This window comes from Chrysemys picta, chromosome 6 (genome assembly GCF_011386835.1).
Source record: "Chrysemys picta bellii isolate R12L10 chromosome 6, ASM1138683v2, whole genome shotgun sequence".
Taxonomy (NCBI): Eukaryota; Metazoa; Chordata; order Testudines; family Emydidae; genus Chrysemys; species Chrysemys picta.
In genome coordinates, this window is record NC_088796.1 from 5,212,891 (window position 1) to 5,228,237 (window position 15,347).

The 15,347-nt window shown below is 44.7% G+C and overlaps 1 protein-coding gene across 14 annotated transcripts in view; it reads right to left on the reverse strand.

The window, feature by feature from the left end:
* The window catches only part of UBAP1 (ubiquitin associated protein 1), a 99,093-nt gene that overhangs the window by 60,157 nt on the left and 23,589 nt on the right, over positions 1 to 15,347 (reverse strand). For 11 of the 14 annotated variants that reach the window (XM_042850726.2, XM_065549937.1, XM_005296215.3 and 8 more), the window contains one exon: positions 5,237 to 5,277. The exons of the other annotated variants lie outside the window; for them this stretch is intronic. In XM_042850726.2, the coding sequence (XP_042706660.2) occupies positions 5,237 to 5,270 (34 nt within the window). In that variant the 5' untranslated portion in view covers positions 5,271 to 5,277. The remainder of the gene's footprint in view (positions 1 to 5,236; positions 5,278 to 15,347) is intronic. 14 annotated transcript variants of the gene reach the window in all.

Here is a 15,347-nt window from a genome sequence, read left to right on the forward strand (position 1 = left end):
GTGATATCTTTTATTGGACCAACTTCTGTTGGTGAGAGAGACAAGCTTTCAAGCTTACACAGAGCACTTCTTGAGGTCTGGGAAACATAAGCCTGGTCTACATTACAGAGTTAGGTTGAGGTAAGACAGCTTACAGTGACCTAACTCTAAGTGTCTACACTAAAACTCAGCTCCCACTGATGCAAGTTATCCACTACACCGATAATCACTCCACCCCCACGAGAGGCGTAGCGCTTAGGCTGATGTAGTTAGGACAACGCAGTGTCAGTGTAGTCACTGCGTTGCTGACCTTGACTGCGGCTGCCTTTCAGAAACCATCCCACAATGCCCCACACTGGACAGTGCAATTGGTGCAAGCGCTCCTGGTGAGGGCATGCACCACCAACACAAGGAGCATAGCGTGGACAATTTAATTACTGTGCTGGCTGTATGTTGATGTAACATAGGTCAACTTAATTTTGTAGTGTAGACTTGCCTGTACTCAGCGTCACAGCTAAATAAAATACAAGGTGGAATGGATTGTTTAGCATAAGTAGTTAAACACATATTTTAAGGGACCATTCAAGGTGAAGTGTCCTCCAATCACAGGGGGAAGGGAAGGGGAGGAGAGGCAGTGGGTGGGGGTGGGAATGGGACGAGGGAGGGAGGTTGTTGTTAGTGGGTTATCGATTGTTCTAATAAGCCATAAATCCAGTATCTTTGTTCAGTCCATGAGTTTTAGTATCTAGCAAAGTTATAAATTTAAGTTCCTAGGGTCATTTTTTGAAAGCGTTGTGCAGGTTTCCTTGAGACTGATGGATCACTATCTCTGATCTTGCTGTAAAAAGCATTCACCCACAGGCGACAGGGTGTTTTTGTCTTTTATCATTTTCCTGTGAGAGTTCATTCGAGAGCGGAGCGATTGTCTAGTTTCACCTGCATAGCTGCAATTGGGGCGTTTAGTGCGCTGCCTGTGCCATAGGCACAGACTCTATGGGTGCTCCAGGGCTCGAGCACCCACGGAAAAAAATTAGCGGGTACTTAGCATCCACTGACAGCCAGTTCCCCCGTCCCCCCAGCACCTCATGTCCGTTGGTGGCCCTGCCAATCAACTCCTCCTCCTCCCTCCCAGCGCCTCCTACCTGCCATGGATCAGCTGTTCCAAAGAGTGCAGGAGCTTCTGGGGGGCGGGGGAAAGAGCAGGGACGGGGTGCGCTTGAGGGAGGGGACGGAGCGGGGACAGGCAGAAGCGGGATGGGGTGGAATGGGGGCAGAGCCTGGGCGGAGTGGGGGCAGGACGAGATGGGATGAGGTGGGGGCTTGGCGGAAGAGGTGGAGTGGGGGTGGGGGTTGAGCACCCCCAGGCAAAGAAAAAAAGCCAGCGGCTGTAGCCTGTGCTACACCACACATTGTGACAGGCATGAGCAGGAGTGTGACTACTGCTCTCTGCCTTGGTCTTATCTGAACACCAGGTAGGGAGAGATTAAAAGTTACATGGCATTAAAAATAATCATGAGCTGAAGACATCACATACAGCACTAAGGCAAAGGGACGGTACAGTCAAAGACTGGCTGTTCTACTCAGGAACTAGCTTGTTGCTACGTGTGATACGTTACAAATATTACTGGGAAATGATTTTTAGTTTCTCCCCCGTATAGTGATTTTCTCACTCTGACCACCACTGTAACCTGGTATTTACCGAAGGTCTGCCATAGACATGGGAAATGTTTTCTCTCTCTCGGGGTATCCTTTCCAGGACATTTTATGATGGGTTTATAGATTTCCTTTTGTGGAGGAGAAAGGAGAGAAAGGTAGATTTCATTTGTTTTGCCTGGGTCAGGGATTTTCCTTTGTATCAGAATATGGTTAGAGTCCTGCCCAGAAGGTGATTTAAGCCAATGGCTTTTTTGCAGAGGGCTGAACACGCCAATTCCCCAGAAAGGATTTTAAAAAGCAGATTCTTCAAAGCAGGGAACAAGAAGAAATTGCATTTTGATCCAGCCATAGGCATGGCTGTTGCTCAGTGTTCATCCACAGCAGCACGCACACGAGTTTGTTACAACTCACATTAAGTAACAGGATGATATTTAATACGTGGCTACTTGGAATTTGGACTCTCTCTAAGCCATTATTATAGCAGCCCCAGAAAGTTCAGAAAAACCTGCACCCACCTGCTTTATTCAAACCAGCCTTTCTGCCTCGGCCAAGACCAACAAAAGAGCCACTATCACTGTGTATCGCTGTTTATGTAAACATACGACTGATCTGACCCCATATGCCTTAGGTGCATGGCCAGGAAACACTGGCCTCCAGTCTGGCAGCTTGATTAGTGAACATGTAAAGAGGTCACCACTGATGTGGGGAATTGGTTCAAAACAGTAAGAAGGTAACTTTAGCAGTCACACTGGGTGGAGGGGGTAAAATGGGGTCCAGCCAGGGTTACCCCTCGCCCAGCACTCCCTGGAACCAGAACTGTGCAGTCAAGACCCCCATATACACACATATATATATATATATATATATATATATATATACACACACACACACCCCCCTAGGATCCAGGTGGTGTCTCCTCTCCCCATCATGTAGCCTCGGGGGGAAACATGCAGAGAACAGCCAGCCAGAGACTCCAGCTGGTAGGAACAGGCAGCCACCGCAGGGACATAGGGATAATCCAGTCAAAACTGCAGAATGTTCTGACTGTCTCTGGCCGATCGACTGTTTTCTGCAACCCTCCCTCTCTATCACAGTGTCTTCACCTCAGCTTCACTCCTGCCTGTCCCTCCTTGCCCTCTTCCCTCGCCCCCTTCCCTTTTCCTTCCATTTAGCTGATCCCCTCCTTGCCGCCTTCACATTGTTCATCCTGCTTGCATGTTACACCCTTTCCCCCATTGTATGTCGGTCTTGTCTATTTAGATTGTTAGGTCTTCCGAGAAGGGACTGCCTGGTACTCTACACAGCGCCTGGCACGATGGGGCCCCATTCTTGGTTGGCCCTTCGCACTACCCTTATAAACATGAGGAATAATTGGAGTAGTTTTCAGACATCACCTGAGGAAGTGGCAGCAGCAACTTTCAACCTGCGTGGCAACAATTAGCACTGCGTTAGCAGAACATCACACACTACCCTTGGGAAACTTCACTTCACCCTTTCAACACACCTGCAGAAAGCTACATTTCCAGGCACGGCCATCCACTCGGCTTGCAAGTCTCTAGCGTCTAGCTCTTCAAACACCACAGTGCACTGAGCTGTGTGCTCAGAGAAACCCACTGGAGCATTCTCTTTCTGAAGGATGAATTCAGAAGGTGGCTTCCTCCAAGCTCCTGTTATAATCCAGGCCCCATTCCCACACCCCTTTCGTAATAGTCTCGTGTAAATTCCCATGAACAGTGAGCATGGCGAGTGTGTTCATTTGAAGTGTCAACTCTGTACAGTTCCAGAAGCCTGCTGTACATGCCAAGCTGCAACTGCTTGCTGGACTAGATGTTTTGTAGTAAGCTGCAATTATAGGGACAGTGTCACCTATGTGTTCTTCTGGACACTGGGAGGTGATTGGAAAGAATGTTCCCCACTAATTCCCCAAGAGATGACAAAACAAAAGTTGTGCCCATCCCTCCCCAGCGAGTCTAAGTCAGCACAGCAATAAACTGTGTTAGAATTGCCAAGATCAGCAGAAACACAGAGGGCCTCACCACAGGGTATTTCAGTTAACTACTGATGTTGTTATTTTGAATACAAGGGGCGTTCCCCACCAGGTTGTAACAATTAGAGCCCAGAACTGTAAAACCTATGGCTCCAAATGCAATATTAATTCTGCATTGCACACATACGTAGATAATTTTTTCACATCTTAGCTCGCATTCAACAGTAATCAGCAATTAAACAGCACATGGTCCAGCTAACTTTGCTCCCGGAACTCTGATAAGACATATTAAAAATTAAAGACCATTTCTTACCTATTCGCACCTTTGATTAAAGACAATTTTACAGTCTAGTTTCAGTATTTATTATGTTTTCATTTTGCATTTCCTAAGCTAGTCAGTCTGACTTGTTTATAGTCCTTTCCCTGCTAATGTCACTTTCTGGTCCCTTTATACTAGGACAACGAGAAAGTGTAAAGGTCAAATTAATGGTGCAGATGTTTCCAAGCCTTCATCTCCCCCATGATGGAGTGTTCTAGTGTCATCTTGCTCACCTGAAACGCTATCTGGAAAGAGCGGGGACTCTGCACTCTATGAAAAGTCTGCATGGACAATCGCATTAACTTAGGCTGGTACTGGTAATTTCACATGCAATTCTTGATTACACATACAATTGCAATATTTAAGTTTCCCACCCTCCCATTCCACAACTTTAGGCCGACTCCAGCAAACACACTTAGCTTTACACAAATGGACTTCAGTGAGATTACTCGTGTGTAAAATTAAGCACATGCTTAAATGTGTGCAGGATCAGGACCTTACAGAAAATTCGTTTCTTCTCCTCCTCCACTTACTGGAATGTAAGTTACTTAAATGGATTTAGTTCAAACTTTATTTGAAATAAATTCATCACAGGGCAGACACCAGCATGAGCAGTTTCAGTCATAAGGAGACTTTATGGAAGTTATAAATGAGGAAAAACAATTTAAAATTAAAGTGAAGTTGAAACCTTCACGATATAGAGTTTGCTTCTGCAAACGCTATTCCACTGGCCTACTATTGGTTTAATGTCACACGCACGTGCATACACCAAGCTAGGGATTTTCTCGTTTCATGTTTGAAGTGTTCTTAATGCCATGAGTGAAAGATACCAGCCTGAAGTCCTCTGTTTAGAGAGGGAATGGGCATAGACAACAGCAGTGTAAGTTTCCTCATCACTGCCCCACCAATGTCCTGTCCAGGCCTGTTATGGAAGGACCAGCTCTAGCAGAGAGAAAGCAGACTCATCTCCATTGAGCACTCAAGCCATGGCCTCTGTGCTGACTGCCAGTTAATGCCAACAGTGGAGCTTTCTGAAGTGCACATGTCCACTGAAAACCTGGATTGAGACCAAGCTCATTTCACACAGGTCAATCAACAGCCAACAGAACATGGCTACTTTGGGTCAGTAGCAGGATGGTGAAAGGCTCTAGAGTCTCCTATTAATCCCAAGAGCCACCCAATCCCATTATATTATTAGATGAAATAAAAATCTATATTAGTGGCAACACAACGTTTTATGGGGAGTTTCCTCACATTAATGTCTTTCCAATACAAAAATACTGCACTTCACTTACCGTGAAAGTCGGATCCCGACTTCTTAGAAGCCATTTAGAATCTGAAAAACAGTTTAGAAGCATTAATAATCTTTCACATATGTTAAACAGTATAATACTATGAGCTTCTGTTTTGTCTCCCACCCAAGGATCTCAGGACGCTTTGCAAACATTTGTTCAAATTTAGCCTAATGCCCCTGAGACGTGAGTAAGCAAACCCATTTTTCAGTCTGCAAAACAGATCCGGATTGTTAAGTATTTATTTAGCGTGTGCATAGTCGTCTAGCCAAGCGATGGCATCTTCAGTGGCGTGATGCAGTTCTTCTAGCCACTGCTGAACCTAGTCATCGACAACGTGTGTCATCTGTGTTGTGCTGCGGCTGCACAAAGGGCTGTCACAAAGGCCCCAGCGATACTGGTTGGCTGCAGAGACCTTGCCCGGTCCAGAACCTGTTCAACAGGGACCACTGGCGACGGGGCAGGTCAAAACCAGGCAGGAAAATTGTTAAGTAACGTGCCCAAAGTCACACAATCGGGGCACAGTCAGGAAGAACCTAGGTACCCTGACTCTGTGTTTGAAGTACAAGAGCATCCTTCCTCTCCAGCGGGTATTAAGATACTAAACATGTTTACCCTACATGGGGGAGAAACCAAACCAAAGCAGATTTAGCTCATGTGTGTCCAAAACCCTATTTTCACTGATACACTTAGAAAGTACGAGCCCCTTTCAGGAACCCAGTCAGGAGATGCAGAGAATTATGCAGAAGCCAGCAGTGAAACGGACCTTTGTCCATGTGTACTTCCCACTACCTAGAGGGCAGAAAACTACATAGTGTAGATTCCATAAACATGATGTATTATTTGGCATCTTAGGACATTTTAACAGACAAACTCTCTTTAGTAAATGTTAAGAAAACCTCTGCAGAAGTTGGGACACAGGTCAAAGTGAATACAATGTGCCTAAGATATGCACACATCTACTAGCAGTCTGTGGACTACACCACCTGTGGACAAGCACAACGGAGGCTGTAACTGACTAAACAAGCACAACATGCATCTGTTTTCTCTCCTTGTTAAGTTTACAGCGTCAAGATTATTAGCCCTAGAGGCCTTTAGCCGTGGTTTCACCAGGAAGGTCTTTATTTTGATGATTACAGAGGGAAGGAAAGGGAAGGAGTCTGCTCTGGTGACTGGAGGAAGAGGATGGATTCAGAACTCCCAGATTTTATTAGCTTTGCCAATGACTTGCTCTCTGACCAGATTGATAAAGTCACTTTCAGCACAGCAGCAGGCAGCCCAGCAACACCCATCCTAATTAAAAGCTTTGTTTCTCAAATGCAGCTGGCAGTTTACCTAGAACACTTCCTGCCCTGATACCTCCAAGCACTAAAAAGTCTGAACGAGTGCCCAGCTAGCCCTATCTAGGAAAAGTAGATAGGGGTTTCAAACAAGATAATCGTGCTCATATTTGAATTAATAGGATTTTAAACAGCACTTAACATCTAATGTAGACAGGATTTAGATCCTAGAGTTTCATATTATGCATGAATCAAGGTCAGCATGCATTCTTCATTAACATAGTCTGGCCCCACCTACACAAGTAGCAAAGAAATCTCACCCTGACTAGGGCAGATCTATTGTTGACACCCACTTAGCACAGGCCAGCTTCCTAGAGGAGATGGAGTCTAATAGATTGCTCCCCCTAAAATGTTCCTTTTCTTAATTTAATCCTACTATTCCTGGTCAGACCACATTTATGGCACCCAAGGATTCTTCTCCTTCCTTAATGCCGACACCCTTCATATCTATGCACAGTAACATTCTCCCGCTGCCTCCCCCCACCTCATCACCCCAAAATAGCATTGATTGACCACTCTTACTCGGTCATTCTTCAAACCAATCTCCTTGGATTCCCTCCAATATGTCTACCTCCTATCAATGAGGGGACCACATTTGAAAAGAGCATTTTAGGTGTAACATCACCTGAACCAGAGAAAGGAAAAGAACCACCTACCCTGATCCACAAGTAACGCACATGAAAACAAGGACAGGTTTCTGGTGGGGTTTTGGGGGAGGGGAACAGAAAGCATTGCCTACTAGTCCATTGAGTAAGTCTCCTAGCTTGCAACCCCCCCCCCAAAAAGCTATAATTGCGCTGCAGTGTCCCTTGCCGTTGAAAGGAACAAGACAGCTGTGCATTGTTTATTGCAAATTCAATGTAGTGAATGTTCTAAGTGTAACTTTAGCACCTCTCTTCCTGCTATTACACTTTCCCTCCAAACTTCACCCCACTTTCTCTTGCCTTTCATTCCTCTACTAAGTCCTGGTGCAGCTCTTCCTGCCTTTCCTTCTCCTTCCCCTCCCCCCATACCATCTCCTCACACCCAGGCCTTGGAAGTTGTTAATAAATACCAAGGACACAGGATTAAACCTAGTAGCCAAAGGGATGTAATATAGGTACCACCCCCATCCCACTCCTGGCACTGTCCAGAGGACGTACCCAGGTAAGAAACCAATCTACCCCAACCTACTGCCCCTGGACCAGGTTCACGATTACCAACTTTCATAGCCACATTCAGCTTAGATGAGTCTGATCGCCCACAAACTCCTCTTTGCTGAATGGAAGAAAGAACATGCCAGTCTCTGCACCCCAATCTACAGACACCTCAACTGCCCACAAGCAAGTTAGGAGTTTCTACAACTTTACCTTCCACCGGCTGCTACTCTTCCCCCCGCCCCCCAACCTCCTTTCTCGGTCTTCCTCCTCTGTGAATAGCTCCAGGGGTGTCCTCTGCTACTATTACTAAGAGCTTTGACAGTCAGCAGCTGAACTACAATCTATTTCATTGCAAGCCAGAGGGCTCTGAGCAGCAGTTTTGAGCATGCTCCGGCCTGCAAAGTACTGAGTTTGAGCCATCTGCAGACTCAGGAAGATACCAGTGCCTCAGTTTACATTCAATTCTCATTTGGAATGTTTCCTTTGCAGTAATAAGGGCTAGAAATGTAATGCACACCCTGGGAAAGTTTCCTACTCACCATGGGCAACGGATTCTTCAAGATCTGTCTTTAATACTGCTCTACAGTCCTCTATCCCCCATTCCTTTGTGATTCCATATGCAAGAGCTTTTGTGAAGGAGCAGTGCCCTTTATGACTCTCTGGGATCTGTCCAAGGGGAAAGGACTGGGATGATTTTAGCACCCTAGTAGCCTCACCTGCCAGGTCTTGTATGCAGGTCACCAATATACTGACAGTGATAAAGGCAGAGAGATCCAGTAGTGACTGCATGAATGTGAGACTTTATTCTGTGCTCTTAAGGTTCCCCTATCACCACCCCCAGATCTGTCTGTGCGCCATGTCCCAACATGAAACTGTAGTAGTAGGATTTTATGTTTGTATTTTGTATGATTTAGAATGAAGGATAAAGAATAATGAGATAATAATGTAGCTTGTATTAAATGTACTGGTGTAGGATTTGACCATATCCTGCCAGCTACCCTTTTGGAATAGCAGAAAGGAATGGCCTAATGGGTCATTTGGTAAAGATTCATCAGCCAGAATCTGTGTCTGGGCTGATTTCAAGGCAGTAACAGACATTTTAAGATCATTATTTTAAAATGCTAAACCTACAACAAAGTAAGTAAAAGAATGCCACGATTGTTTTCTTGTGCATCGCACAATGTTCTGTGCAAGTTAAAATAAATAAATAAATACATACATACATACATACATACACACACACACACACCCCTATCTCCTAGAACTGGAAGGGACCCTGAAAGATCATCGAGTCCAGCCGTCTGCCTTCATTAGCAGGACCAAGAACTGATTTTGCCCCAGATCCCTAAGTGGCCCTCTCAAGGATTGAACTCACAACCCTGGGTTTAGCAGACCAGTGCTCAAATCACTGAGCTATCCCTCCCCCCCTTTTTAATTCTGTTGTGTGTGTGAATGAGGAATGTATGTGTAACGAGATAACTGTGAAGGCCATCGCTGAGCCAGATGTACGAGGGAGGAACTGGAGACAGACGCAAGGGTGCCAGGAGGCTGCAACACACCCCTATTGAAATGTCAGAGGAGGGCAGATTGATGACTCTAAAGATGAGACAGGCACCTATCAATGGGGACTAGATAGCAGTGGTAAAGAATGAGAAGGACAATTTAAGAAAACAAGCACTCAAACAATGATTACAGCATGACAGTGCAAAAGTCATTGGTCCAATGAAGGGAAATCACTATATAAACAGGGTGCCTTGCCATGAAACGTTGGGTTCATCCTGGCCACTAGACTGATCTGGACTGGTAACTATAACATCAAAGGTGTGTGGGGTGGGGGTGTGTGTGTGGGTGGGTGTGTTCGCGCTAACTGTTGCATCTTCAATAAACACAGCATATTGCCTTTTCCCCTGAAAAAAACCCCATGTGCTTCTTATAAGCATAACAAAACAACTGTCCAGAGTCTAGCAAGCCTTCCCAGAGCACCATGGGCTGATTTTAGGCTGTGAGCAATGACTCATGTGAGGTAACTCGGAATCTATTTTTAACTCAACCATGTGTCATTCTGCTGATGCTTTCTGTAATACACCTCTAGGCTTGTTTATTTCACAATCTCTCTTAATTTCTGTACAATTTCCAAAAAGCACTACTGGCTTTGGAGATAGGGGATACCCCTGAAGAGGGAACAAAGAAAGTACTTCAGCTTCTCAAGGGATGCAGATTGCAGGCACTAAGTCTGCAGCCCAAATAATGCAAAGAAAGGCAGTCAAGGACCACGCAACCTATGGATTACCTGGCCCAGTTGCACTTTTTAACTGCCAGTGTAAATTGGACTTAAAGCGGCCCCAATTCAACAAAGAAAGGAATAAAATAGTAGATCACACACTATATTAAAGAGACTATACCTTTTAGACACTAAGGGCTTGTCTAAATTACCAGCCAGATCAATGGGCAGCAATCGATCCAACGGGGGTCGATTTATTGTGTCTAGTATAGATGCGATAAATCGACCGCCGATTGCTCTAGCGTTGACTCCAGTACTCCACCTCAACGAGAAGCGCAAGGGGAATCGACGGGAGAGCGTCTCCCGTCAACACACCGCAGTGAAGACACCGTAAGTAGATCTAACTATGTCAACTTCAGCTACGTTTTTCTCGCAGCTGAAGTTGTGTAACTTAGATCGATCATCCCCTGGAGTATAGACCAGCCCTCAATCATAGGGCTGGGCAATAACTGAAGATATAATTAACATACAATGACTAAGCAAAGGAAGGATTTGGGGAAAGTCAACTTGATATGTATTATAAGGAAAAGCAACATGAGTTCACATGTAGGTAGAGACCATATTTGATTCCATTGTCCTCACCCTTCATATGTCACTAGCTTTGGATTGTAAGATCTTTGGGACAGGCCCTGCGTGTACCTATAATTCCAGCACCTAGCCCAACGAGGTCCAACTCAAAACAAGGACCTTTGGACACTACCAGGGGTTATTACAAATCCTACATTCCTTACTATGATCATGTCTCTATTTACCAGCTAACGCTGGAGAACGGTCAGAAATAAAGTTTTAAAAGATACCTTAAATGGGAGGAGAGAAAAACCATTTTCAAACTTCAGTGCACAAAGGGGAGGGATTGCTCTGTGACGCCAACAGGAATTATCTAGAGTAAACTCACACCCTACACTACTGGCTACATATCAGAGTACCAGAAGCAGCTTAATCTTTCCTGCTGCAGCAGAAAGACAGATTGCAAAGGTTTGGCTCTGAAACGGAAGAGATTGTAGATTATTATATCACTATAATCCTTATGAACCCGCTCAGACTGTGCAAAGCCCAGGCTACGCGTAACTGTTATACACAGGAATCTGCACTGGCTAAGCACTGCCAGTGAATAGGACACTGAACTTGGTCCAGGAACACCAAAGGCTAGTTGGATACATCTTACAAAATAAAGATGTGAATGCCCAGCACAAAAAGACTTCAACGGTACTAACAGGTATCAACCAGGAATCGCAGTCATGCCAAAAGACTACAATTTAGGCTGTCTTTACTGCCCCAAAAGGTATGTTTTTCCCATGGGATAATACATACATGTTACCCATCTCACTGTAAAATCCTAATAGACACACGGCACACTGCAGTGTGCTGCGTGCTGCGAGGGAGCTCAGGGAGGTTAAACTGATAAGATAGTAGATAATGTTTTCACTACTATACTCATCTCTTCCCACCCAAGCTCCTCTAGCGATCTCACAGTAAATAATGTTTTCACCCCTCAGCTCATACTACAATGCCTCGCCTCCACTGGGACTTTACAGCAGTATAGTTACCCTACAGTAAACACACACCTCGTTTGCTTTTTGGGCTTGTCTACACTTGAAAAATCATTCGGATTAAGGTAGGGTGTGAATTTGAATTTGCAAGCCCTTATCCGTGCATACAGCAAACACTGGAATAGCAGGAAAACGCAGGACAGGGAACTTATTGCACTGGGGGGCTTGGCTGTTTGTGGATTAGCATGCACATTACAGGCTCCTTTTTGAAAGAGGTTTCATTCTGAAAATCTCCTTCTTCCACCGTTCTGCAATCGGATTGTGGCAGAGGGCAATTTCCTATGATGTCCTGGACAAACCTTACTGAATTACATTAAACTTTATCGAATTAAATGTAGTATCTTTTGGGTCCATTATATTCAAACTACAATTATGTGTTATCGTAGGATCATATGCAACTTTTCCAGGAAACTGACTAATGTGAACCTTGGAGAAATGTTAGAAACTTCAAAGAACAGTTTGGGACAATAAGTGTTTAGTGGGTTTCCTAGGAGGTACTTGGGAGGCCTTTTGAAGCTAAGCCCTGGGAAGAAAACAAACCCCATTATCTACTGACTACCTGCTCCTGAAAACTCAAGCTCAAAGACCCCTGCACTATATAAAAGGAGGGACTAAACTTTTCATGAGTGTGCTAGTTCTGAGCGGAGATTGTTGTGAACTTCTGACCATAGAAGAGACCCTTTTGTGGGGTCTGAAGGACTGATCACCAGTCAGAGCCCTTGCTGGAGTTGGAGTGATCTCTGGCAAGTTTGTTAGCATGCATATAGGTTCTTTCACTGTGTTTTAATATGTTTTCTCTGTAATGTTTTTACCCTAAAAATAAATAAGCTCGCCTAGAAGCAGCTGTGTGGTAGCTTAAATGTGGGCAGTTACATTGTTAGTCTCTGAACAGAAAGCAAGCAAGTCTGTCTAGGCTAGTGGTTCCTAAACTTTAACAACCCGTGAACCCCTTTCACTAAAATGTCAAGTCTCACGAACCCCCTCCTAAAAATGAATATTTCCAGGGATTTTCTCCTTTACCGGAGTATAAATTATAAAAGCGGTGATCTTGGAAATATAAAATTTGTTTTTATGACATGCTTATTACACACTCTTTATTATTAATCATTACAGTATTTTTATTACATTATGAAAACGGCAACACTCTTCCAAGATCTCACTTTCGTAGCTTGTATCATTTTGAATAAGCCTGTTATAAGACAAGGCTCCTATGTTTCATCAAGGAGTATCGGATGTGAAACAGCATGAAGGTATTTAAGAAGCCAACTCAAAGAGTTCCTCCTACACAAGCATTCAGGTCTTGAGCAGTCCAGGCAAACAACGCACGTTACAACAAAACTTAAACTTGGTCATAATAATTTTAAAAAACACAATACAAGCTGCCTATTTAATTTTAAAAACGGCAAAAAATATCCACCTCCCTTTCTATTTCTTATAAGGAGTCTTGAAGTTTAAATCTCCTCAGTGATAGAGATGCTTGCTTTGATCTGCTAAGCCCTTGGAAGTCCAGGGGCTCCAGGCTACTGGCCCCGTGCTGCCCATGGTCCCTAGGGAGAGCTCTGGCTGCCATTATGGAATTTTTTCCCTGAGAACCCCCTGTAACATTTCGTGAACCCCCAGGGGTTCTCAAACCCCAGTTTAGAAACCACAGGTCTAGGCAGTCTTGTCTTTTGCTACGGATAACACAGTGAGGGCAGAGAATTGCTCAGCCTGGAGATACCCTGATCAGAAGTGAGGAGATAGAAGTCTAGAATGGGTGCCCTTGCTGGATCAGAGGGGAAATATGGGTGCGCTTGCCCTGAACTGTGATCCGCTCTGACAGTCTGTACACGGACTATGTGTGTGTGTGCTGGTTCTCCTCTACCAGGGTGGGGTTTGGGTGGCTGCAGCTAGTTTGTCACGCTTCATTTTTTAAGATTTTTTTTTTTTACGTTAGAGAAGCTCTCTCCATACTCTGCCATCTTTATAGCTGTTGACATTAACGCTGTCCCCAACCCTGCAACGAGCCTCACACAGGCAGACCCTGCAACCGCAGTAGCAGTCTCAATAACTAATAAAAGTTAGTCCCTCATTAGCGTCCACCTGCCCGGAGCTCACTGCAGGAGCTGAGCCCTTATTAGCTTTTCCTCATTAGGTAAGTACGGTTCCTCTCTATGCCACTTTCAGCTTAGCTATCCCTAGTAGCTCGTTCACCAAGTTCTCTCTGCAAGCAAGTAAATATGCCAAGCCAAAGGCTTTCTGAAATAAGTACTGGGAAGTCTGCTTTCGAGGCGCTTCCTCCAGGATCACGCCAAGGTTGGAAAGGAGAGTGCTGCACAGCCACGGAGACAAAGACATTAGCAGCCCCTTCTGCTAACTTTAGGCTTCATTAGGTCCACTCCCTCTCAGACAGAGGGTCAGATGGCACAGAAGGGGCCAGGCAGATGGGTGGAAGGTGTGGCCAAGGGACACTGTGGGACATTCTCACCAGTGGGTTAGAAGGGCGTTAGACTACTGCTAAAGTTACGGGGGGGGGGGGTTTACTCTTCATTTGCATACATATTCTGTTACTGTATTTTCCCGAGTTTATGACTGTGTTCCCTGTCCCCTAATAAAGGATCCCTTATTTCTACACAGTCTGAGTGTCTGGGAGTGGGGGAGTTCTACCCATTAAGGGCACCAGGGAGGAAGTATTTACTTTTTTGGGTATCAGAGTGGGCTTTAGCCAGTTTAGTTATATGTCAAGAGGGACCTAGATCTATTTTCGCTGCCATTCACCACCTGGCAGAAGGGTTACAGATGTCCAGACTCCAGACCACAGGAGCCCTTTGAAGCGACTCTCCCGCTAAGATTCAGATGCCTAAGAAAATATTTCTTGCCTCATTTCTTTTGATGCAATCAACAAACTTTCAGGCGTGATGGGCATCCACCACACTCAGTTCAGAGCCAGCTCCTCTTTGATTTCCAAACAATAAGGAGACTTAGAACCAAGTCCTTGATCCTGCAATTTCCAGTGTGCGTTAGGCCTACTACACACACACACACACACACGCACGCACACGCACACAGAGGTCCACTAAAGTCAATAGATTCAGCAGCCTTCCCATACACTGGAAATTGCCAATCAAGGCCTCAATTATATAAAGAGTTAATTGTTTGTCATTTATATTGCATCAATTAACTACTTGGTCCTGCCTCAGCACAGGGGGCTGGATTTGATGACCTATCGAGTCCTGCACTTCTATGATTCTATAAGTGATTTGATTCAAATATGCGATTTCTGATGTAAATGCCACAGAAGGTATTTTAGTAGCAGTAGCAGCCAAAGACCGTAATGGGCATCAGAGCTCTGCTGTGCTAGGCTATGAACACACACAAATGTAGGTACAAACCCTGCCTTGAAGATCTTACAACCGACAAATTTTAGATTGAAATCTTACTCCTGGTAAGGGTTAAAGCTTTGTTACAGGATTCAAATATTAATTTGGAAGTCTAAAGCATAGTAAAACCAAGGCTGGCCAGAGAAATAACCAATGTACAAAGAGACTCAATTACCAGTCTGTAGTCACTTCTGCTTCCATGCAGGTGACATTTCCCAAAAGTCTGCAGCATGAATCCAGCCTTGTACTTCTAATACAACTCTGCAGAACCAACCGCATTCACATAACTGCTGTCGGTATTCCCCTTTCATGAAAGGAGATTTCACTGAACTACCCTCCATAATGTTTTTGATATCTAATGGCATTCGAAAACTGGATGTATGTCAAGTTACAACCACATCCCCCGAGCAGAAGCAGCTGCTTTTTCACCAAGCTTGGCAGAAAG